The 27,552-nt window shown below is 33.1% G+C and overlaps 1 protein-coding gene across 1 annotated transcript; it reads right to left on the bottom strand.

Annotated features, from left to right (window-relative positions):
* On the bottom strand, positions 1-27,552 carry LOC136229827 (beta-glucosidase 12-like). Its single transcript, XM_066018712.1, has 9 exons — positions 27,383-27,552; positions 27,211-27,278; positions 27,055-27,113; positions 26,905-26,980; positions 1,912-1,989; positions 1,030-1,117; positions 675-924; positions 252-367; positions 1-145 (listed from the first exon to the last, which is right to left on the bottom strand). The coding sequence occupies exons 1-9, from the start codon at positions 27,550-27,552 to the stop codon at positions 1-3; spliced, it is 1,050 nt and encodes a 349-aa protein (XP_065874784.1).

The raw sequence follows: 27,552 nt of genomic DNA, 5'->3' as shown, positions 1-27,552 counted from the left end.
TCAGCAATATATCTCGCAGATTCCGATGAAATCATAAGATCCTTTAATCGTATTGGATTCCTCCTTAGTAAAATTTGGTAATCTTTTTCCCACATTAACAATCATTTCTAGTGGGTAAGATCCAAAATATAGTGGCTCCATAAACCTTCAACAGAACAAAAAAGTAAATTCAGTTCCATTTTATTTTATTTTGATATACATATCCATATTTATATATATTCAAACATAAATAAAAATAAATAAATACATACCAACCATATGTAAAAGCAAAACCTCGATCTGTTGCCAGTTGGTCTTTTTGTGAATTTGAGTATGGCACCATCCAGTTAGTATTTAGTGAAATTCCAATTTGACCTTTTTGCGAAATCTACAAAGTTTTAATTGAAAGAAATTAAATAAATTAATAAATATTTTATCATTTTATGTTTGTGAGTCTATTAAGCATGTTAGGTTTCCATAACTTAAATAATTAAGATGTTATTAGTAGAGTCTCGTACAATGGATTATTTATTTTATGATTTCTCTTTATGCTTGAATTCTAAGGATTTTTTTTGGCAAACAAGGAAATCATTATCAATTATGCTATAAATTTATAGTTTTACTAGTATTTATAATTTAAAAATGATTATTTATTTTATTTACACATTAATATTCAGAATGAATATAGATTTCACCTGATATTTTTCTTTATATAGTTTGACCGCGGCAGCATGAGCAAGGAGTAGATGGTGTGCTACTATGTATAGTTCAACACTGGAATCACCTGCAGAGCATCTTGAACGATTTGAACATCTACCTGGAGCAAACATTGCAGTTGCATAACCTTGTTGTGCATACATCATTGGCTCATTTATAGTGACCCAAAGCTTTACTCGATCGCCAAATGTATTAAAGCACAACTCGGCATAATCACGAAAATCATCACTGTCATATAATAGGACAATATGAATTACGAGTTCTCACACAAATAATTAAAGCAGATTAATATGAATAGTCGTTTCTCATACACATATTTAAAATTGTACTTACATAATTTTAGGGTTTAGAAAACCTTGATATTGATCTTCTATAACTTGTGGAAGATCCCAATGGAATAGAGTTACAATCGGTTTGATACCTTCAAAATAAACAAGTATTCATTATTTAATATATTTGTTTCCTTCTAAATGACATTTGGAAGAAATAAAGGTCAATTTATGGAAAAGTCTTTAAACATGAGTTCTTATTTATCTTAATATTTTATGCAAAATATTTATAAAATTTAAGTGTCAAAATTTGTCAAATAAAGTGAAAATATATCAAAGATTAAAGCACAGTCTAAGGTTTGTTAGCTATGGAAAAGATGGCCATTTTCTAAGAAATGTTTTCAACGAAATCGAAAGACATGACTTTTTGTTTAGTTGTATAAATTACTCAATTGAGGATTTAGAAAATAAGACTTTTTTTGTCATATTTTATGCTCTAATACATTTTATACTTTATACGACCACTATTCACATATATTTTAATTCTTTTTTTTGTTTTTTACTTACTCACTCCCACGTGTGTATGTATATATATATTATGTTCTTTTGGTTTTCATATATTTTACTATTTATAGTTTTTAATAATTTTATAAATAATAATTCTTATCACAATAATGTATTTATATTATTGAATTTAAATAAAATTTTAAAATATAATAATCTTTAGTAAAAAAATATTTTGCACTTATTCGATATATAATAATGATTACTACAAAAAGAAATGAAAAAGAAACTATTTTGATTTTTTAATATACAAAATGGAAATAAAAATTGTTTCCTAGAACTAACCAAAATATTAGACTTTAAAATTGGTAATGTATTACTTATTTAAAATTGCAAAGTAAATAAAATATATTAATAAGGGAAAGAGACATTGCTATTAAACCTTTTGATAATATGTGATTAATGAGTTTATTATAGTGGTTGATGCCTTTTTTATTTACTCCTCCACGTCGCCCTCCTTCTAAATTATTGTACAAAATATAAGAGAAATAAAGTTAGAAAAAGTAACTATTTTTTTTTCAAAATAGCTAATAAATAAAAATATATAACGGTAAACTTACTAGGTAAAACTCTAGACCAAGAGATGGAAAATCTATAAATATCAAAAGCTATGTCTTTCAGTATACGCACATCTTCCTGGTGAAATATATATGTATGTTATTAGATTAATTAAGAAATATATTTATGACATATAAAAACAAAATATCTACCTTGTATCTATGATACTGGTCAGTGGTAATACTAGCATTACTGTGGTCAGCTACAGAACCTGCACCATATCCAATTTTATATTAAAAAAATATATACATTTTTTAAATAATCAAAAAGTTTGAGCAGTTTAGGTTTGATTAAAAACATATGAAACCTGAGGATTTTTTAATGAAGGTATCCCATATGCATGGTCCTCTCCCGTCTCTAGTTGTTGCACCTCCATACTATTCAATAAAAAAAATATTAAACTTATGTTGAGTAATACATAATGACATCTTAATAAAATGAATATTTGGTTTAAAAAAAATGAATATTATAATTAGTTATATACCTGATAAGCAGATGATCCTATCTCAAAGTCAAAGGATGCAGGAAAACTTGCTAGATTAATTGAAATATTATTTTCATTCCCACAAGCTATAGTGGAAACTAGTAAATGGGTAATTATGTAAACAAGACATCCAATTTTCTTGTTGAATTCAATTTCAAAATCAAACATTTTGTTCGTGTAGAAGATGTTGAAGAATGTGTTTCTTTTTATAACAAGTGAAAACCTCAACTGATGTTTATTATTGTTAATGTATATGTTTATATACACAATTAGTGGAAGTCTACCGTAAGTTGTAACAACTAACATTATAGACATGGTTTCAGTTTCTATGCAAAAAATTAATTACAATATTACAACAAAACTATTTTATAATAAGAAAAATAATAATGATGATACAATAAATTCTTCATTAAAAGCATTTCTTTTATAAATATAATGTGGATACATAAAACCCCTTATTAAATATTTCTCATTAATAACTAAATACACTACAAGAAAAAGAGGATTTAATGATGGGAAATACCATCACTAAAAGTCTAGTTCCACTCATTAATGGTTTTTAATGAGTGGAATTTTCCCCTTGAGAAAGCCCTTCTTACTAAAAGTATTAATGAGCGGAATAGTTCCATTCATTATTAACTTATAGTGAGTGGACATTTACCCTTACTAGAAACTATATAATGATTAAAAAAATACTCATTAGAAGTATTTATAATTATTAAAAATACACTCATTAGAAGTATTTATAATGATTAAAAATATTTATGATAGTTAAAAATCATCTAATTAAAAATATTTATAATAATTTGGATTGAAGAGAGCTACTCTAGATTAGATACATTCAACTCTCAGACATGTTAAAAGAACACATAAATTCCAATGAAATCATCTCATTAACATATCAAAGATTGAAGGTATAATTTTTACACTCTAGCAAATAAGGTATAATCACATTCAAAGTATTGGGAAATCCTACAAAATGAAATCAGAATTCTATTAAGTAGTCAAAGTATGGAAATCTATGAAGAATAGAGCTAAATACCAAAAAAATTGTGCATATCAACAAAAAGATGATGTCTATGGGAAAGAGGGATTTTTAGGTGTTAGCAACACGAGTAAAAGGAGAATTAATTAGGGGCTGTCACATTCGTGAGCTCCGTTGCAACTCAAAGTGGGCATCCAAGGTCAAAGGGGATGGAGACTCTGCTCTTTCATCAATAGGTTCTGATTGCAAAGGCTTTCACATATAAACGCCTGATTGTAAAAAGTATTCTGTTAGAGGTCAGAACTATATATTAATTTCTTGCATTTAAATGTATCTACCCAGTTATCATATATATACTTTCTTTTCATTTATGTTTGAAAGCCTGAAATGTTTTACATATAGCTAAAGTTTTCGCAATCAAATATATGCAGCTCAAGTTTCCCTGTGTGGATGTAATTAACAATAATAAACTACTTTAATGACTGAGGAGTATATACTTCCCAATCACTAACAGTGAGAAGAAAGAATAGACAAAAAGAATGAAGGGTACAACTTACTAGGCCACCACGGAGGACATGAATATCAGTATAATCACGAATTCTCACTACAAGAAAATTGATTTTTGGCAACGAAGCAAGTTGTTACGAAATATATTTTTAGCAACGAAATCACATGTTTCGCAACAACATTTACTTGTTATAATACATTCCGTTACTAAAGGTTTTTGCAACGACTTTCTATTGTTGCCAAAGATATATATTCAGCAACAACACTCTTGTTACAAAATGTTGTTTGTTGCCAAATCTGGACCTATATGGGAGAATGTAATTTGTCTATTGCAATGATCGATGTCGTTGCTGTTTAATATAACGTCTCACAACAAGCTTTGACGTTGCTATACATTTGAATTTTGCGCAACAATAATATTTTATCGTTGCTATATATTTTCACTTTTTGCAGCAACACATACCGTGGCTATATATTTTGATATTATGCAACAACCACTGTCGTTGTTATAAATTTGAAGTTTTACAACAACTATTCTCGTTGCTAATATTATATTAATGGTAACAATTTTTATGTTACCAAAGTAATTTTCCTAGCACAAATTTTGAATTTCTTTATTTTATTTCCCAAATTTTTTAAATATTATGATTTATTTGGATTGAAGGGAACTCGTTTATATATTGTGCAATTAAAAGTGATTTTAGTAGAAACTAAACAAACTTTTGAATGGGTATATAAAATGATCGACCCCGTTTTGCTAAAGTTGAATTCCAATATAATGATAACATTTCCTGACAAAAGACGAAAGAGTTGAACATAATTGTGTTAAGTATCCAATCCGAATATGGCGATCAAGATGAAAACATGGTTTCCATCTAGCCTGAAGATCACAAGCGGATACATATAATCTTTTAATCAAGTCAAATGATAATCTATTTGTGTATAATTATCAATTAGAATGGATTGCAAAATTAGCTCCCCTTACCTACAATTATATTGGTGCAGGTCTAATACTTAACTTGAATTAAAGAGATCATTACAAGTACTAGAACCCAAGAAAAAACAAAATAATGATTTATCATACATGCTATAATTAAGGGAAATTAGATCAAAATGCTGACAAATTGAAGCTACAATTGTAAAAAAAATTCTTCTTTTTCCCATATTCCAACCATAACAAGTAATCAACCCAAAAAAGTAAATTACAATTTCCCATATTATAATAATGGTTCTATCTTATCAAAATACAAAAGAATGCCATACCACATTGAATATATGCTGCAGAAACTATTGATGTAATTTCCTCTGATGTTGGATCACCATTTTCTAGAAAAAACGCCACGAGAGTATTTTCCAACAAACATAGCCAGAACATTAAGTGAACTCCAAGCTTTTTCACTTTGCTGCTAAGTTCTCTCAAGGTATAATAGAAAAGACACCATCAAACTCATCCATTCCAGGAAATTAAGCTAACAAAACTCCCTCCATATCCATTATACTATCTAGGACTTGATTCTGTGATTCAGTCTCTATCTGCAAATTTGTGAGTTAAAACATTATAGAAAACAGAAATAATAAAAAAACATGTGTAATTAAAACATGAAATGTTATGGCATGTGTCATTTAAGAAATCAATATTATAGCATGTGTCACTTATGGAAACATCTTCATGGAAGTAAAAAAAAAATCATTTTTAGAAAATGATTAAAAAGGAGAGATAGAGAAGTTTTTCAAAGGTTGTCTGGGAGAGGTATAAAAAAATAGATAAATATTAGAAACCATGAATTACAAGAGGAAGAAAATTCATATCCTTCTTGCTTTTCTTCTTAAGAGGATTCTTGGTGGTGCTAAAGGATCATTCATTTTTTTTATAAAACCCAATCTTCTTAAATCTTTGTGGGGTTTAATTCCGTGCTTGTATACGGCAGTGGAGATCCGAAGTCTTTCACGGGGTTTTTCTCGGAACTCCTAGTGGTTCGAATTGAACATGCACTACGGTGTTCAAAGGTAAAATTGTATTTAGGTTCCTGTTCTTGATTTCTCATGTTCTGAGATTTATACTGACATAGTTTCCTGATATATGATATATGTTATTATTGTCTGGGTTCTTTGATCGAACCGAGAGCGCGGGTTCTTGAGGTTTTCTGTTTGGGGTTCGGATTGAAATAGGATGAAGGAGGAAGATGACCTCCTCTACTGATTTTCTGGGATATTTTTTTTCTTTCAGATTAGGAACATGGTTTTCTTTGTTTAATAACATGAGTTGCTACAGTAATTGAGTTGGTTCTTGGTTGTGAGTTATTCTTGTGTTTGGATCTGATGCAAGCTGCAAAATACTATGTTTGTCTTGAAATTAAGTGTCCTTTTTAATCCGAGTCAGCTTATTAAGAATTTTGGAGAGTAGTTTTCACGAGTAGAAAAAAATGAGAAACATGCAACATTTCTTGTGCTTATATAATTACAATATAAGTAGTTTCACATAATTAAGTACTATAAAGAAAAATATTGTTATTAAGCAAAAGGACTATAAACAATTATTTATTTATATTATAGTTTCAAAATGATATTATTAGTAAAAGGTAGGATGCTGAAAATTTAACTTAAATGCATTATTATTAATGTGGGACTACAAAATTTTAATAAAAACGGTTCTTTGGTAAAAGAGGCGTGTTAGACCTTGGGTTAATTCGTTTTGTAAAAGAGTCGTATTAGACTTGGTTAATTCGTTTGATAAAAAACGGTTCGGTGATAAAAAAAATAGTCGGGTTAGACTTGGAATTTGATTCATTTATGAATCAATATATATATATATATGGGTCATTTTAGCACGTTGGGATGATTTTGAATATAATCGGGTATATTTGATAGAATGAGTAATTTTAGAATTTAAAATTTTGAAATTATATCCTATGGTAAAACAAAATGGTTTAAACCTTGGTTGAATTGGTTTGGTAAAAAGAGTCGTTTATGGAGGAAAATGAGTCAGCTTATTAAGAATTATTATTTATAAAATTATTAAAAACTATAAATAGTAAAATATATGAAAACCAAAAGAACATAATATATATACATACACACGTGGGAGTGACTAAGTAAAAAACAAGAAAAAGAATTAAAATATATGTGAATAGTGGTCGTATAAAGTATAAAATGTATTAGAGCATAAAATATGACAAAAAAAGTCTCATTTTCTAAATCCTCAATTGAGTAATTTATACAACTAAACAAAAAGTCATGTCTTTCGATTTCGTTGAAAAAATTTCTTAGAAAATGGTCATCTTTTCCATAGCTAACAAACCTTAGACTGTGCTTTAATCTTTGATATATTTTCACTTTATTTGACAAATTTTGACACTTAAATTTTATAAATATTTTGCATAAAATATTAAGATAAACAAGAACTCATGTTTAAAGACTTTTCCATAAATTGACCTTTATTTCTTCCAAATGTCATTTAGAAGGAAACAAATATATTAAATAATGAATACTTGTTTATTTTGAAGGTATCAAACCGATTGTAACTCTATTCCATTGGGATCTTCCACAAGTTATAGAAGATCAATATCAAGGTTTTCTAGACCCTAAAATTATGTAAGTACAATTTTAAATATGTGTATGAGAAACGACTATTCATATTAATCTGCTTTAATTATTTGTGTGAGAACTCGTAATTCATATTGTCCTATTATATGACAGTGATGATTTTCGTGATTATGCTGAGTTGTGCTTTAATACATTTGGCGATCGAGTAAAGCTTTGGGTCACTATAAATGAGCCAATGATGTATGCACAACAAGGTTATGCAAGTGCAACGTTTGCTCCAGGTAGATGTTCAAATCGTTCAAGATGCTCTGCAGGTAGATGTTCAAATCGTTCAAGATGCTCTGCAGGTGATTCCAGTGTTGAACCATACATAGTAGCACACCATTCTAAATATTAATGTGTAAATAAAATAAATAATCATTTTTAAAATATAAATACCCGTAAAACTATAATTTTATAGCATAATTGATAATAATTTCCTTGTTTGCCAAAAAAAATCCTTAGAATGCAAGCATAAAGAGAAATCATAAAATAAATAATCCATTGTACGAGACTCTACTAATAACATCTTAATTAGTTAAGTTATGGAAACCTAACATGCTTAATAGACTCACAAACATAAAATGATAAAATATTTATTAATTTCTTTAATTTCTTTCAATTAAAACTTTGTAGATTTCGCAAAAAGGTCAAATTGGAATTTCACTAAATACTAACTGTATGGTGCCATACTCAAATTCACAAAAAGACCAACTAGCAACAGATCGAGGTTTTGCTTTTACATATGGTTGGTATGTATTTATTTATTTTTATTTATGTTTGAATTTATATAAATATGGATATGTATATCAAAATAAAATAAAATGGAACTGAATTTACTTTTTTGTTCTGTTGAAGGTTTATGGAGCCACTATATTTTGGATCTTACCCACTAGAAATGATTGTTAATGTGGGAAAAAGATTACCAAATTTTACTAAGGAGGAAACCAATACGATTAAAGGATCTTATGATTTCATCGGAATCAATTACTATACTGCGAGATATATTGCTGATACTCCTTATCGAACTCAAAATTTGAACTACATCACTAACGCTTGTATCGATATTAAAAAGTATGTAAATCAACTTTTTTCTTCACTAAAATTACCTTATTATTTTCTAATCAAAGAAATTACTTACTTTAGGTGAACGAAATGGAATTCCAATTGGTCCTCATATAGAGGTATAATTTATAAATTAATATAAAACTTAAGTATCATAAAGTGACTTTTTTTATTTATCATGCTACTCTTTATTTCTTTAAATATTTTTATTAGAATTTTAAATATTGGTCGTATAAAGTATAAAATGTATTAGAGCATAAAATATGACAAAAAAAGTCTTATTTTCTAAATCCTCAATTGAGTAATTTATACAACTAAACAAAAAGTCATGTCTTTCGATTTCGTTGAAAAAATTTCTTAGAAAATGGCCATCTTTTCCATAGCTAACAAACCTTAGACTGTGCTTTAATCTTTGATATATTTTCACTTTATTTGACAAATTTTGACACTTAAATTTTATAAATATTTTGCATAAAATATTAAGATAAACAAGAACTCATGTTTAAAGACTTTTCCATAAATTGACCTTTATTTCTTCCAAATGTCATTTAGAAGGAAACAAATATATTAAATAATGAATACTTGTTTATTTTGAAGGTATCAAACCGATTGTAACTCTATTCCATTGGGATCTTCCACAAGTTATAGAAGATCAATATCAAGGTTTTCTAAACCCTAAAATTATGTAAGTACAATTTTAAATATGTGTATGAGAAACGACTATTCATATTAATCTGCTTTAATTATTTGTGTGAGAACTCGTAATTCATATTGTCCTATTATATGACAGTGATGATTTTCGTGATTATGCTGAGTTGTGCTTTAATACATTTGGCGATCGAGTAAAGCTTTGGGTCACTATAAATGAGCCAATGATGTATGCACAACAAGGTTATGCAAGTGCAACGTTTGCTCCAGGTAGATGTTCAAATCGTTCAAGATGCTCTGCATGTGATTCTAGTGTTGAACCATACATAGTAGCACACTATCTACTCCTTGCAGGTAGATGTGTGTGTGTTTTTCTTTGTAGTGATTTGGAGAACATTAATGAGGAAAGTTTTTTTTAGTTTTTGCCAAATTAAATATTTAGTTATTAATGAGAAATATTTAATAAGGGGTTTTATGTATCCACATTATATTTATAAAAGAAATGCTTTTAATGAAGAATTTATTGTATCATCATTATTATTTTTCTTATTATAAAATAGTTTTGTTGTAATATTGTAATTAATTTTATGCATAGAAACTGAAACCATGTCTATAATGTTAGTTGTTACAACTTACGATAGACTTCCACTAATTGTGTATATAAACATATACATTAACAATAATAAACATCAGTTGAGGTTTTCACTGGTTATAAAAAGAAACACATTCTTTAACATCTTCTACACGAACAAAATGTTTGATTTTGAAATTGAATTCAACAAGAAAATTGGATGTCTTGTTTACATAATTACCCATTTACTAGTTTCCACTATAGCTTATGGGAATGAAAATAATATTTCAATTAATCGAGCAAGCTTTCATGCATCCTTTGACTTTGGGATAGGATCATCTGCTTATCAGGTATATAACTAATTATAATATTCATTTTTTTAAACCAAATATTCATTTTATTAAGATGTCATTATGTATTACTCCACATAAGTTTAATATTTTTTATTGAATAGTATGAAGGTGCAACAACTAAATACGAGAGAGGACCATGCATATGGGATACCTTCATTAGAAAATCTTCAGGTTTCATATGTTTTTAATCAAACCTAAACTGCTCAAACTTTATGATTATTTAAAAAATGTATATATTTTTTTAATATAAAATTTGGATATGGTGCAGATTCAGTAGTTGACCACAGTAATGCTAGTATTACCACTGAACAGTATCATAGATACAAGGTAGATATGTTGTTTTTATACGTCATAAATATATTTCTTAATTAATCTAATGACATACATATATATTTCACCAGGAAGATGTGCATATACTGAAAGACATAGGTTTTTTATATTTATAGATTGTCCATCTCTTGGTCTAGAGTTTTACCTAGTAAGTTTACCGTTATATATTTTTATTTATTAGTTCTTTTGAAAAAAATAGTTACTTTTTCTTACTTTATTTCTCTTATATTTTGTACAATAATTTAGAAGGAGGGCAACGTGGAGGAGTAAATAAAAAAGGCATCAACCACTATAATAAACTCATTAATCACCTATTATCAAAAGGTTTAATAGCAATGTCCCTTTCCCTTATTAATATATTTCATTTACTTTGCAATTTTAAATAAGTAATACATTACTAATTTTAAAGCCTAATATTTTGGTTAGTTTTAGGAAACAATTTCTATTTTTCATTTTTTGTATTAAAAAATCAAAATAGTTTATTTTTCATTCCTTTTTGTAGTAATCATTATCATATATCGAATTAGTGAAAAATATTTTTTTACTAAAGATTATTATAGTTTAAAATTTTATTTAAATTCAATGATATAAATACATTATTGTGATAAGAATTATTATTTATAAAATTATTAAAAACTATAAATAGTAAAATATATGAAAACCAAAAGAACATAATATATATATATACATACACACGTGGGAGTGACTAAGTAAAAAATAAGAAAAAGAATTAAAATATGCGAATAGTGGTCGTATAAAGTATAAAATGTATTAGAGCATAAAACATGACAAAAAAAAGTCTTATTTTCTAAATTCTCGATTGAGTAATTTATACAACTAAACAAAAAGTCATATTTTTCGATTTCGTTGAAAAAATTTCTTAGAAAATGGCCATCTTTTCCATAGCTAACAAACCTTAGACTGTGCTTTAATCTTTGGTATATTTTCACTTTATTTGACAAATTTTGACACTTAAATTTTATAAATATTTTGCATAAAATATTAAGATAAACAAGAACTCATGTTTAAAGACTTTCCCATAAATTGACCTTTATTTCTTCCAACTGTCATTTAGAAGGAAACAAATATATTAAATAATGAATACTTGTTTATTTTGAAGGTATCAAACTGATTGTAACTCTATTCCATTGGGATCTTCCACAAGTTATAGAAGATCAATGTCAAGGTTTTCTAAACCCTAAAATTATGTAAGTACAAGTTTAAATATGTGTATGAGAAACGACTATTCATATTAATCTGCTTTAATTATTTGTGTGAGAACTCGTAATTCATATTGTCCTATTATATGACAGTGATGATTTTCGTGATTATGCTGAGTTGTGCTTTAATACATTTGGCGATCGAGTAAAGCTTTGGGTCACTATAAATGAGCCAATGATGTATGCATAACAAGGTTATGCAAGTGCAATGTTTGCTCTAGGTAGATGTTCAAGATGCTCTGCAGGTGATTCCAGTGTTGAACCATACATAGTAGCACACCATCTACTCCTTTGCTCATGTTGCCGCGGTCAAACTATATAAAGAAAAATATCAGGTGAAATCTTTATTCATTCTGAATATTAATGTGTAAATAAAATAAATAATCATTTTTAAAATATAAATACTCGTAAAACTATAATTTTATAGCATAATTGATAATAATTTCCTTGTTTGCCAAAAAAAATCCTTAGAATGCAAGCATAAAGAGAAATCATAAACTAAATAATCCATTGTACGAGACTCTACTAATAACATCTTAATTATTTAAGTTATGGAAACCTAACATGCTTAATAGACTCACAAACATAAAATGATAAAATATTTATTAATTTATTTAATTTCTTTCAATTAAAACTTTGTAGATTTCCCAAAAAGGTCAAATTGGAATTTCACTAAATACTAACTGGATGGTGCCATACTCAAATTCACAAAAAGACCAACTGGCAACAGATCGAGGTTTTGCTTTTACATATGGTTGGTATGTATTTATTTATTTTTATTTATGTTTGAATATATATAAATATGGATATGTATATCAAAATAAGATAAAATGGAACTGAATTTACTTTTTTGTTCTGTTGAAGGTTTATGGAGCCACTATATTCTAGATCTTACCCACTAGAAATGATTGTTAATGTGGGAAAAATATTACCAAATTTTACTAAGGAGGAATCCAATACGATTAAAGGATCTTATGATTTCATCGGAATCAATTACTATACTGCGAGATATATTGCTGATACTCCTTGTCGAACTCAAAATTTGAACTACATCACTGACGCTTGTATTGATATTAAAAGTATGTAAATCAACTTTTTTCTTCACTAAAATTACCTTATTATTTTCTAATCAAAGAAATTACTTACTTTAGGTGAACGAAATGGAATTCCAATTGGTCCTCATAGAGAGGTATAATTTATAAATTAATATAAAACTTAAGTATCATAAAGTGACTTTTTTTATTTATGCTACTCTTTTTTTAATTGAAATACGGATCTAGCCCAATGGGAAGTCCAACCAGGTTGGCATCCCCGAAAAGGCAAAGAACCAAATATATAAATGGAGAGATGAAAAAAGTATGAAACCAGTACAAAGAATGTTTTAAGAAAATCTAAACATATCCCTACCAAGGGCATTATCTCTAGCAAGAAGGGAGCAGAAGTCTGGAAGGGTATTCCACATTTGTAAATCTGAGGCCAGACGTCCGTAATTAGCAAGAGCGTCCGCCACTTGATTTCCCTCACGGAACACATGAGAGACAACCACCTGAACATGCGTCATTGAATCTAAACAATTTAACCAATCCACACGCATTGTCCAGGGAATGATCTGCGCACGGGCACGGAAAATTCGAATAACGTAAGTCGAGTCACTTTCAATCCAGAGATGAGTCCATCCACGTGATCTCGCAATTGAAACTGCAAAAATAGCGGCTTGCAATTCTGCCATGTGTACCAAAGCACAATCAAGGGGGAAGGCAAATGACCCAAGGGAATGCCCCTGACTATTTCGAAAAACCACACCGCAAACAGCTCTACCTGAGATCACGGAGGCATCAGTGTTAGCTTTAATCCAATCAGACGGAGGGGGCTGCCATCTAACTTCAATGATTCGAGGGGCCCTATGATGACGAGCGTTTAACCCGAGATTGTGGAGAATAGATAACTCCACAACAGAATTCCAAACCGATCCATTGCTGATTCTATCAGAGCTATGAATTGCAGACCAAAGACAGCGTAATGCCTCATGAATGTTTGGTGGCTTGCTCTCAAAAATAGCAACATTTCTTAGAAACCAGATCAACCAAACAACGTTGACAAGCGCGACCTGCCAGAGGGAAAGGACTTGCGAACTGAACTTGTGTGAGAAGGCGTGTTGTAAGAGGGTCTGTAGAGAAGAATCAAGTACAAGTCTTCTACCAAATAAATCCGATATGCTGAACCAGATTTGGGAAGCAAAGGGGCAATGAACAAGCAAATGGTCACTCATCTCATAAGCCATTAAACAGACCGGACATCGAGATATTAGTGGCAGACCTCTAGCACGGAGCGCATCTTGAGTTGGTAAAGCGCCCCAGTATGCACGCCAGCAAACCATGGAGTGCGATGGCTGAATAAAAGGTTTCCAAATTGACTGAAAAACCAAAGGCAAAGTCGGAGGAGCACGTAGCCAATGATAGAATAACTTTACCGTGAAGAGGCCATTGCTCGCAGGTCTCCAAAAACATAAATCATATTCAGAGCCATTTCCATGCATATTCGGGATGCGCTGGTGCAACGGACTAGCCAGCATCGGAAGATCCCGCCAGTTGCCATTTTCATAAAAATCTGAGATTCTATCAGTGAGCTTCAAACGGTCTGACATAGAAATCCCAAGCTGTTCAGCCAAAGGAGGCAAAATCCATTCCGAATTCCAGAATGACAACTCAGAAGATGATCCAAATGACAAAAAACAATTTTCCCGTAAGTTGAGATAGGCGGCCTTGATAGACCACCAAACAGACGATCGCTGCAACCGAAACTTTTGCATACCAGCCCTGTTTAGAAACCGCATCCTCAACAAATTAAAGCATAAAGAATTAGAGGAAAGAAAGCCCCACGCCAATTTACCACTCATAGCCAAGTTAAGGTTCGAGAGGTGTTTAATACCCAACCCTCCTTCCTTTAAGGACTTTAAGCAAACCTTCCAAGGAACAGTAACAAGCTTTTTAGACAAAACTGAACCCGTCCAAATGAAATTCCTCATGTGTCTATTGAGTCTATTTAGCAAACTCATAGGCCATTTGTAAACCATGAAGGTGTGGATCAGAGAGCTAGTGATAACTGAATTAACAAGTGTCAGCCTACCAGCCATAGAGAGAGACGTCCCCGCCCAGCGCGGGAAAGAGAGAATAATTCTATCCGCAGTCGCCGCAAGCTATTTAGCTCTTGGGATCCCTTGAAAAAGAGGAACGCCCAAGTAATTAAACAGGAGAGATCCAATTTTGATTCCAATTAGACCGGCCAATCTGTTCCGACGTCTGAGTAAGATCGAATCCCCGAAGAAAATCTCAGACTTTTGCCAATTCACTAATTGTCCAGATAGAGAGCCATATAAATCAAAAATATCCATGAGAGCATGTATGTTCGAGATGCTTGCCCTGTAGAAAACTAAAATATCATCTGCGTAAAACAAGTGCGAAGGCATTACAGAAGAAGTAGAATAACCCATCGGAGACAGCGACCCACGCAGGGTGTGAGCATTGATAAAACGGCTAAGGAAATCCTCTGTTAAACCAAATAGAAGAGGAGAAAGAGGATCTCCTTGTCTTAATCCTCGAGAAAAAGAGAAATACCCAGCAGATCCATTAGCAGTGAGAATCGAGATATGAGCCGAAGAGAGTATCGCTGAATCCAATCAATGAATTGAGAGGAAAAACCAAACGACTTAAGAACTGTTAGGGATTATTGCCAGTTAATCAACTATAGCGCAGCGGAATTACGGTTTAAAATTTATTTCTAATCCCTTTAATTTGATCTTTGTACGTTAACCATTGATTGAATAAAGCCTTTTGATCCGTTTAGGGCTATAAACATACCCGGACTATCTCTTCTAGAGACGGCTAAAGAATCCACAAGGTAGTAAGATCTCCGTAGTCAGATGCACGAACAGCTATTGAGTCTGAACCGGTGGTAGCCGAAGAAGGAAGAAGAACTGGAGAGATTGTGATATTTGCCAACCAAATCCCACTTTTTCAAAATGTATGCTTCTGCCGAATTCACCTATCTTGAATTCTTGTGGTGGCCGCAAAGCATATATTGGTTAGATAGTTTTTTAGGTTTTAGGCTTTTATAGTGTAGCTATTCCTAAACCTAATTGGTTTAGGATTAATTGGTTAATTACAAAACTAATCTAATCCTAACATAATCACTTAAATAAATACCAATAGTATTTATTCTGTGCAATTAGTTATAATTAGATTAAATTTAATTACCCCAATTAAATAAATAACATTAATTAATAAATTGACGTATTAGTTTGATTAATTATTCACGAATGCAATTTCATTAATTTACAAATTAATTAATTACATCCCGTAAACTAATTAACCAATTAAATACTCAACGCCTAAATCCATTAATCAATTACATTGATACAAAGTATCAATTAATCAATTAATTAACCACCAATTAATTACCTTGACATTTTACTATCAACCAATTAATTAATCTCATCCCTCCAGTGTACCGTTCTATAAGTTCTAACTCAGATGTTCAATGTGCACGATCCTATGGGACTGTCCTTAGCTAGCAGTGGGCTCACGGCCCACAGATAGTAAGTGGGTTCTAGCAAACCATTACTGCCCCTAACCAATACAGCTATTTCAGCAGTCTAAAGATGCAGAGACCCTGTAGTTATCTCTTAACTTCTTTTACCATTTGATATCGATATTATAAACTAGAGGCATGGCGGCTGTCATCCTCTCCGATGTTTATGATATTTCTTGATCTTAAGTAGATTGATGAAACAGATAAGTAAACTACTTATCAGGGTGTGGCCACACACTTATCAATCTCACTTATCAACTGGCCTGTGATATCATCTCACTATTACATGAGTGGTAATTCCATCACTTCAATATCAATACCAACGTGTTCACCTGTTCACCCAATCATACCCGTATTTAGCATCCTGTTACAGACCTGTTAGGCGTATGTCAAAGTGAACCGGATCCCATATTGGTATTATGATGAAATCTGGTCTAAAGATAGTTAGAGACCTACTTAAGAAAACTAATGACACAACCACCATGTAGTTTTCTCGGGCGGATCGATCCAGTCACATGTATACAATATGTACCCATATTCACAACTGACTTATCAAGTGCTATGGCTAGTATCAATTACTACCATACAGTCGTCGAATATACAAGTCTGTGGTCCTAATCATTCCCATGATAGAATGGACTTGGGATATGGTTTTACGATTATCAATCAATGGATTCTCTATTCATATTATAGCACAAGATATAAATGAACTAGATTAATGCCTTTATTAATGTAACACAAATAGTGTATATATGCAAGAATAATCAAAAAGCATAATACAATATACATGAACCAATGCCTAAGAACTAGGGCACACCAACAGTCTCCCACTTGGACTAGTTCTAAGCAGGCATTGCCCTAATCCCTATAGATCTAGTATGACCATCATGTAGGCGCTGTGCAAGTGCCTTGGTAAACGGATCTGCGACATTGTTCTCGGTGTCAACTCTCTGTAATGTAATGTCACCTCTCGCCTGGATCTCCCGGATGAGGTGAAACTTTCTAAGTACATGTTTGGATCTCTTGTGTGATCGGGGCTCGAGTGCTTGTGCTATGGCACCATTGTTATCACAGAAAACATCAACTGCACCTAGGATAGTAGGAACTACACCTAAGTCAGTTATGAACTTCTTGATCCAAACTGCTTCCTTTGCAGCGTCGCATGCAGCTATGTACTCAGCTTCCGTTGTAGAATCGGCAATGGTAGGCTGCTTTGAGGATCTCCAACTAATGGCACCGCCATTCAAGAGAAAAACATAACCAGACTATGATTGTTTCTGGTCCTCATCAGTCTCGAAACTTGCATTAGTGTAACCTGATACTGCCAGCTCCTCTTGCCCACCAAAAACTAAAAAGAGATCCTTGGTACGCTTAAGGTACTTTATGATAGCCTTAACTGCCTTCCAGTGCTCCTCGCCGGGATCTGACTGGTACCGGCTAGTCATGCTAAGTGCAAATGCAACATCTGGCCTTGTACATAACATAGAGTACATAATAGATCCTATAGCTGACGCATATGGGACCTTTTCCATGTTCTCTCTGTCCTGCTTTGTCTGAGGACAATCTTTCTTACCAAGTTTCAACCCATGGCGCATAGGCATGAATCCTTTCTTAGCGTGGTCCATACTGAATCTTCTAAGAACTTTGTCTATGTACGTTGCCTGACTCAAGCCTAGAAGTCTGTTGGATCTATCTCTATAGATCCTGATCCCTAAGATCGTTTCGGCTTCTCCTAAGTCTTTCATTGCGAAGCATTTACTCAACCACTGCTTCACTCCTTGCAGTGTTGGTATATCGCCTCCAATGAGCAGTATGTCATCGACATACAATATTAGGAAAGTGGATATGCTCCCACTGAATTTCATATACACACAAGGTTCATCAGGATTCTGCACGAAACCATATTCAGTTATGGCTTCATTGAATCTCTGATTCCAAGACCTAGATGCTTGCTTCAATCCATAAATGGATCTTTGAAGCTTGCATACTCGGTTAGGATACTTCGGATCGATAAAACCCTCTGGTTGTGCCATGTAGACATCCTCCAGTAACTTCCCATTCAGGAAAGCGGTTTTAACATCCATCTGCCATATCTCATAGTTATACCATACAGCTATGGTCAGTACTATCCTAATGGATTTGAACATAGCAACTGGTGAAAAGGTTTCATATCATAGTCAATTCCTTGGATTTGTCTATAACCTTTTGCCACCAGTCGCCCCTTGAAGGTGTTATCGGCTTTTAATTTGAAACACCACTTGCAGCCAATTGTTTTAACACCCGGAGGTGGATCCACCAAGTTCCACACCTGGTTATCACGCATAGACTGCATTTCAGCCTCCATAGCTTTACGCCATTGATTTGATTGTGGGCTTTCAATAGCCTCTTGATAAGTCTTGGGCTCATCCTGGTCATCGACCATTATGTCCCCATCATCAATCACGACAAAACCGTACCTTTCGGGTTGATGACGTGTCCTATCAGACCTTCTAGGTTCCTGTGTAACTGGTTCAGCCTCCTCAATTTCTTGAGGACCTAAATCAGTTACCTGAGCATCCTCAGCATCTACTGTAGGAGTCGGTGAGTCTTGAATCTCAGCGAGATCAATATTGCTCCCACTGCCTACTTTGGAAAGGAATTCCTTTTCCAAAAAGACTGCAAACCTGGCCACGAATGTTTTATTCTCGGCTGGGTTGTAGAAGTAATAACCCTTAGTTTCCTTAGGGTAACCCACTAACTGGCATTTGACAAATTTGGACTCTAGTTTGCCACTCATCAATTTCTTGACATGTGCATCACAACCCCAAATCTTCATGAAGGAAACGTTGGGCTTTCGGCCTGTCCATAATTCATATGGTGTTCCTTCAACTGCCTTGCTCGGTGTATTGTTAATTATATGAGCAGTAGTTTCCAAAGCAAATCCCCAAAAGGAGATAGGGAGAGAAGCTTGACTCATCATTGAGCGGACCATGTCGAGCAGGGTCCTATTCCTCCTTTCTGACACTCCATTCCATTGGGGTGTACCAGGAGGAGTGAGTTGGGATACAATCCCACACTCTCTCAAGAATGAGACAAACTCTTGGCTCAAGTATTCGCCCCCTCTATCAGACCGGAGCGCTTTTACTTTCTTGCCAAGTTGATTTTCTACTTCATTTTTAAAATCTTTGAATCTCAGAAGAGTTTCAGATTTATGTTTCATCAGATACACATACCCATACCGGCTATAGTCATCTGTGAAGATAACAAAGTACAGAAAACCAGATCTAGCACTAGTGCTCATTGGACCGCATACATCTGAGTGTATCAGTTCCAATAGCTCTGTGGCCCTTACACCAGTTTTGGTGAAAGGCACCTTTGTCATCTTCCCTCTTAAACAAGATTCACACGTGTCATAAGACTGCATTTCGAATGACCCTAGCGCTCCACTAGAGTAAAGCCTAGTTATGCGTTTCTCATTTATGTGGCCAAGACGGCAGTGCCAGATATATGTAGGATTTAGTTCATTAGTCTTAATCCTTTTAGCATTTATGTTATAGATTGATTCACTATGTTTTAGATCAAGGATATACAAACCATTTTCTAGAAATGCGGTTCCATAAACAATATTGCCACGATGTATAGAAATCCTACCACGTCCAATATTAAAATTAAAACCGGAAATATCCAACATAGAAACTGGGATAATATTCCTGCGCATTGCAGGTACAAAACAACAATCTCTAAGTTCTAAAACTAAACCAGTAGGCATCTCTAAAGTGTAATCTTCGATCTCCAAGGCCTCTACACGAGCACCATTGCCGACTCGAAGATCCACTTCACCAGATCTTAACAACCTCCTATTTCTCAGTCCCTGCACATTTGAACAAATGTGAGTACCACATCCAGTGTCTAAAACCCAAGATGTAGAAATAGCCAGATTTATCTCAACAACATAAATGCCAAAACCAGAAGCTTTAGCCTTCTGTTTCTCCCTTAGCTTTGGACATGTGTTCTTCCAGTGTCCCTTCTCATTACACTCATGACATATATCATCTGCCAAGGCCAACCTACCTTTAGGAGCTGCCGCCTTCCTTGTCTTTGACTTGGCCTTCTGGGCGTTCGCCTTGGACTTGGACTTGGCCTTTCCCTTAGGTGTGTTCCCTTTGTTGGCTGGTAAGGTAGCAATCAGTACAGATTCCTTCCACTCGTGTCTACAAACCTTTTATGAGTTCATAGGACAGTCAAGGAAATCAGTCCCTGAAAGTTTTTCCTTTTCCAGGAGTGGTCTGAGTGAGTTGTTGCTTGTTGCATTCATTATTTCTTTTATGTAACTTGGTGATTTTTATCTACGTGGAAAAATTACATTAGAGTTAGAATAAAGGGCTTAAGCCAAAGATCAAATTAATAATCCATTTTAATTTGTTATTGGTGATATTTATTTGGCTGTCTTGACCAAGATCCACAATCCATCAATAATAGACAGAGCTAGGGCTCCGCCGTCGACCATTGACGATTTGGTAGGATAAACTATCCAATCCTCCGCAAGGACTCTTGGTTTGATGGGCTTTGTGACACTTAGCCCATCTGTGCTTAGGCCCTGCTCTGAGCTAATGCTACCCACGTTGAGTCCAACCACCATACACGCGTTAGCCATACCGAAGTATCCTAACCCTCGACGGCCCACTAATTACTACAGCATACCTGCTAGGGCACGTCATACACTGTAGCACTACCTGGGAGGAAGAGGTGTGAATCTGGAAAGCACTTTTAAGCGACTCAATATTTCATTATCCGAATTAATTAAGTGATACGACTTTAACATATAATTATCGCAGGTGATGATCTAGTGATCGTTGCTACTTATATTTCATGTTATACTAAGCAATTGTATAATAAAATAAACATAGAGACTTTATGGGCCTTATAATACATCCTAGTGAAACTAGATAAACTATCTAATCTTCACGAGCTTGCTTCAAGTCTCCTTGGGCTCCCACCATGGGCTTGGACCATCTGGGCTTCTTCACGATCAATTAGAATTTTATAAATAGAACTTATTCTAAAATTACATTAATAAAAGAATGGCACGCAGGCCATATTTCCCAAAATAATTAAATTACAAACCGACTTTAATTTAGGGCCCATAGAACTCTATAACATATTGCTGCACGGTAAGACATACAAATATAATGCATGATCATGGCATTCCAAAATCATCTAATAAAGTTAAGCCGAGTTACTTAGGTTGAAATCGCCAATTTTACCATATGTGACTAAGGCCCATAAAGGCCCAAACGGTTAACATCCATTTGTATGTAAAATTACAATTTCGCTCCCACTTAATTTTTTGGGTCGTCACATATCTAAAATTTAGCCATCCCAATTTAAACCGGTGTCACGGTCTATTGGGCCAATTTCACAAATTAACCATATTCAATTTTATACAAATTACCAATTCGATCAAAATTAAATATGCATGCCAATCAAAAATGTTTTAATACCAATTAATTTTTATCCAAAACACGTTTAATAAATTAAACGGTATTAGGGCCCTGATTTTATTAAATTACCTGAGAAAAATTTAAAACAAAAATCAGTCCCGTCCAATCCAAAATTAAAACATAATTTTAAATTTTCAACGGACTCGGGACAGCGACGGGGCTGCTGTCCGCGGACAGCAGCCCCGTGACTGCTGTCTGGCGGACAGCATCAGTGTTACTGTCCGCCCAACAGCAGCCGCGGGGCTGCTGTTCGCGGACAGCAGTCGAGTATTTTTTTCCATATATATAATCTATAATTTTATTTACTGTTTTAAATCTAAATTTCAGCACAACTAAACACAAAATAAACAGAAAATATATATTCCAAAACTTCCTAAACTAATTACTAAACATAGGAATTAATAGGAATTTTCAAAATTGATTTGGAAAAATAATAAAAACCAAATCTTATTAATTTTCAATCAATCAAAACGGACTAAACCATGACTCTGATACCACTGTTAGGGATTATTGCTAGTTAATCAACTGTAGCGCAGCGGAATTGCGGTTTAAAATTTATTTCTAATCCCTTTAATTTGATCTTTGTACGTTAACCATTGATTGAATAAAGCCTTTTGATCCGTTTAGGGCTATAAACATACCCGGACTGTCTCTTCTAGAGACGGCTGAAGAATCCACAAGGTAGTAAGATCTCCGTAGTCAGATGCACGAACAGCTATTGAGTCTGAACCGGTGCTAGCCGAAGAACGAAGAAGAACTGGAGAGATTGTGATATTTGCCAACCAAATCCCACTTTTTTAAAATGTATGCTTCTGCCGAATTCACCTATCTTGAATTCTTGTGGTGGCTGCAAAGCATATATTGGTTAGATAGTTTTTTAGGTTTTAGGCTTTTATAGTGTAGCTATTCCTAAACCTAATTGGTTTAGGATTAATTGGTTAATTACAAAACTAATCTAATCCTAACATAATCACTTAAATAAATACCAATAGTATTTATTCGGGTTAATACACATATTTGCCCTTGTGTTTTCTCGGAAAAACAGATTTGCCCTTAAATCAAATAAACTCACAAAACTATCCCTGAATTTTCCATAAACCTGCAATTATACCCTAATCTGACGGAGCTGCTAAACGGCGATGACATCAAACCTTCTTATCTCCAGAAAAACTTCAGAAAAGAACAACCAATCACAAACAGAAAAAATATGCACATTCAATTTCGATTAAAAGCAAGTTAGAAGAACAGATTGGTCAAAATTCATTTTCATAAAAGCTCAATCAACCTAATAAAATGGCGTCTAAACCTCCTAATTAATCCAAAAGCAATACCAAAAGAAAACAATAAGAAACCAAATGAATTTTGATTGTCGTCATCCAATTTTTTTGGAGACAAGAAGGTTTGATGTCATCGCCGTTTAGCAGCTCCGTCAGATTAGGGTATAATTGCAGGTTTATGGAAAATCCAGGGATAGTTTTGTGGGTTTATTTGATTTAAGGGTAAATCTATTTTTCCGCGAAAACACAGGGGCAAATATGTGTATTAACCCGTATTTATTCTGTGCAATTAGTTATAATTAGATTAAATTTAATTACCCCAATTAAATAAATAACATTAATTAATAAATTGACGTATTAGTTTGATTAATTATTCACGAATGCAATTTCATTAATTTACAAATTAATTAATTACATCCCGTAAACTAATTAACCAATTAAATACTCAACGCCTAAATCCATTAATCAATTACATTGATACAAAGTATCAATTAATCAATTAATTAACCACCAATTAATTACCTTGACATTTTACTATCAACCAATTAATTAATCTCATCCCTCTAGTGTACCGTTCTATAAGTTCTAACTCAGATGTTCAATGTGCACGATCCTATGGGACTGTCCTTAGCTAGCAGTGGGCTCACGGCCCACAGATAGTAAGTGGGTTCTAGCAAACCATTACTGCCCCTAACCAATACAACTATTTCAGCAGTCTAAAGATGCAGAGACCCTGTAGTTATCTCTTAACTTCTTTTACCATTTGATATCGATATTATAAACTAGAGGCATGGCGGCTGTCATCCTCTCCGATGTTTATGATATTTCTTGATCTTAAGTAGATTGATGAAACAGATAAGTAAACTACTTATCAGGGTGTGGCCACACACTTATCAATCTCACTTATCAACTGGTCTGTGATATCATCTCACTATTACATGAGTGGTAATTCCATCACTTCAATCTCAATACCAACGTGTTCACCTATTCACCCAATCATACCCGTATTTAGCATCCTGTTACAGACCTGTTAGGCGTATGTCAAAGTGAACCGGATCCCATATTGATATTATAATGAAATCTGGGCTAAAGATAGTTAGAGACCTACTTAAGAAAACTAATGACACAACCACCATGTAGTTTTCTTGGGTGGATCGATCCAGTCACATGTATACAACATGTACCCATATTCACAACTGACTTATCAAGTGCTATGGCTAGTATCAATTACTACCATACAGTCGTCGAATATACAAGTCCGTGGTCCTAATCATTCCCATGATAGAATGGACTTGGGATATGGTTTTACGATTATCAATCAATGGATTCTCTATTCATATTATAGCACAAGATATAAATGAACTAGATTAATGCTTTTATTAATGTAACACAAATAGTGTATATATGCAAGAATAATCAAAAAGCATAATACAATATACATGAACCAATGCCTAAGAACTAGGGCACACCAACAAGAACTTCAAGCAGAAATTGCCAGTTTAACGTATCAAAGGCTTTCCTAATGTCCACCTTCAGGCACATGTTACCACCAAAACATTTTTTATTCAAGAGATTGACACCTTCAGAAGCGATTGCAATGCACTGATGGATTTGGCGCCCTTTTATGAATCCGAATTGATTCTCTGTTACAATTCGGCTAGCAATAATGGCGAGCCTATCAGCTAAGATCTTTGAGATGATTTTGAATGTGAAATTGCTCATAACAATCGGCCTATACTGTTCAATTGTCGAGGCACCAGGGACTTTGGGGATAAGTGCCATCAAGCTTGAATTCAGCCCACCAGAGATTTTCCCATGCTGAAAGAACCACTGAACCATTTTACACACGTCACTACCCACAATGCTCCAATAGGACTGAAAGAAATGACCGGTGAAGCCGTCAGGGCCAGGAGAGCTAGAAGGATCCATGCAAAAAACCGTATGACGGATGCAATCCTTATCAGGGCAGACAGTTAGAGAAGTGTTCTCAAAATCCGTCACAACCCGAGGAACCATATCAGAAACCAGAGACAAATCCACCGGATTCCCACCTGTGCTGGCGAACAAGTTATCATAGTAAGAGATAATATGATTAGAAATAATATTTGGGTCAGTGTGAGAAACCCCATCAATTGTTAAGGCAGAAATTCCCATATACGATTTTCGCATCGCAGAGACACGTTGAAAGTAGCTTGTATTACGGTCACCCTCAACAAGCCACCGCACTCGGCTTTTTTCTTTCAAATATGTTTCTTGCTGAAGCAAGTGAAGGTCCAACTTCTCATGAGCGGCCAACTCATGTTCCTGAAGATTCAATGACCATCTAGCAGATTGAATATTCTGCTGAATATCTGCAAGGGAGCTGCGCGCCTCATCAATGTTAGCATTGAAGTTACCAAAAATATTAATATTCCAATTTCTCAAAATAGTCCTCAGACCACGTAACTTATGACACAACAAAGGAGCCGACAGAAGAGCAGGGGCAAGGCCATCCTAATGATTTTTTATTATCCCATAAAGCTCAGGATTACTAACCCACATTTTTTGAAATCTGAACCGAGAAATCCTACCAGAAGTAGTCGAAAATTTGAACAGAAGGGGGTGGTGGTCCGAGTGATGATGCGTCAGCCCCACACAGCATGAATTCCAAGTTTCTGCAAAATCAGCCGAAACTAAAGCCCTATCAAGCCGAGAATTGACACGTGCCTCACCAGTTCTCCCATTACACCAAGTGAAGAAACAACCAGTAGAGGGAATATCCAGCCAATCCCCATCATCCACAAAATTCCTGAAGTCACGACAAGGTCTCGTAGCCAGAGGCCGTCCTACCAGTTCTCCCATTACTAACCCACATTTTTTGAAATCTGAACCGAGAAATCCTACCAGAAGTAGTCAAAATTTGTCAAATAAAGTGAAAATATATCAAAGATTAAAGCACAGTCTAAGGTTTGTTAGCTATGGAAAAGATGGCCATTTTCTAAGAAATTTTTTCAACGAAATCGAAAGACATGACTTTTTGTTTAGTTGTATAAATTACTCAATTGAGGATTTAGAAAATAAGACTTTTTTTGTCATATTTTATGCTCTAGTACATTTTATACTTTATACGACCACTATTCACATATATTTTAATTCTTTTTCTTGCTTTTTACTTAGTCACTCCCACGTGTGTATGTGTATATATATATATATATATTATGTTCTTTTGGTTTTCATATATTTTACTATTTATAGTTTTTAATAATTTTATAAATAATAATTCTTATCACAATAATGTATTTATATTGTTGAATTTAAATAAAATTTTAAAATATAATAATCTTTAGTAAAAAAATATTTTGCACTAATTCGATATATAATAATGATTACTACAAAAAGAAATGAAAAAGAAACTATTTTGATTTTTTAATACACAAACTGGAAATAGAAATTGTTTCCTAGAACTAACCAAAATATTAGGCTTTAAAATTAGTAATGTATTACTTATTTAAAATTGTAAAGTAAATAAAATATATTAATAAGGGAAAGGGACATTGCTATTAAACCTTTTGAAAATAGGTGATTAATGAGTTTATTATAGTGGTTGATGCCTTTTTTATTTACTCCTCCACGTCGCCCTCCTTCTAAATTATTGTACAAAATATAAGAGAAATAAAGTTAGAAAAAGTAACTATTTGTTTTTTTTTCAAAAGAGCTAATAAATAAAAATATATAACGGCTAAACTTACTAGGTAGAACTCTAGACCAAGAGATGGAAAATCTATAAATATCAAAACCTATTTCTTTCAGTATACGCACATCTTCCTGGTGAAATATATATGTATGTTATTAGATTAATTAAGAAATATATTTATGACGTATAAAAACAACATATCTACCTTGTATCTATGATACTGGTCAGTGGTAATACTAGCATTACTGTGGTCAGCTACAGAACCTGCACCATATCCAAATTTTATATTAAAAAAATATATACATTTTTTAAATAATCATAAAGTTTGAGCAGTTTAGGTTTGATTAAAAACATATGAAACCTGAGGATTTTTTAATGAAGGTATCCCATATGCATGGTCCTCTCCCGTCTTTAGTTGTTGCACCTTCATACTATTCAATAAAAAAATGTTAAACTTATGTGGAGTAATAAATAATGACATCTTAATAAAATGAATATTTGGTTTAAAAAATGAATATTATAATTAGTTATATAGCTGATAAGCAGATGATCCTATCCCAAAGTCAAAGGATGCAGGAAAACTTGCTCGATTAATTGAAATATTATTTTCATTCCCACAAGCTATAGTGGAAACTAGTAAATGGGTAATTATGTAAACAAGACATCCAATTTTCTTGTTGAATTCAATTTCAAAATCAAACAT

The sequence above is a fragment of the Euphorbia lathyris genome, chromosome 5, assembly GCF_963576675.1.
Source record: "Euphorbia lathyris chromosome 5, ddEupLath1.1, whole genome shotgun sequence".
Taxonomy (NCBI): Eukaryota; Viridiplantae; Streptophyta; class Magnoliopsida; order Malpighiales; family Euphorbiaceae; genus Euphorbia; species Euphorbia lathyris.
The sequence above is the reverse complement of the archived record's forward strand: the minus strand, read 5'-3'. Positions and strand labels throughout refer to the sequence as shown.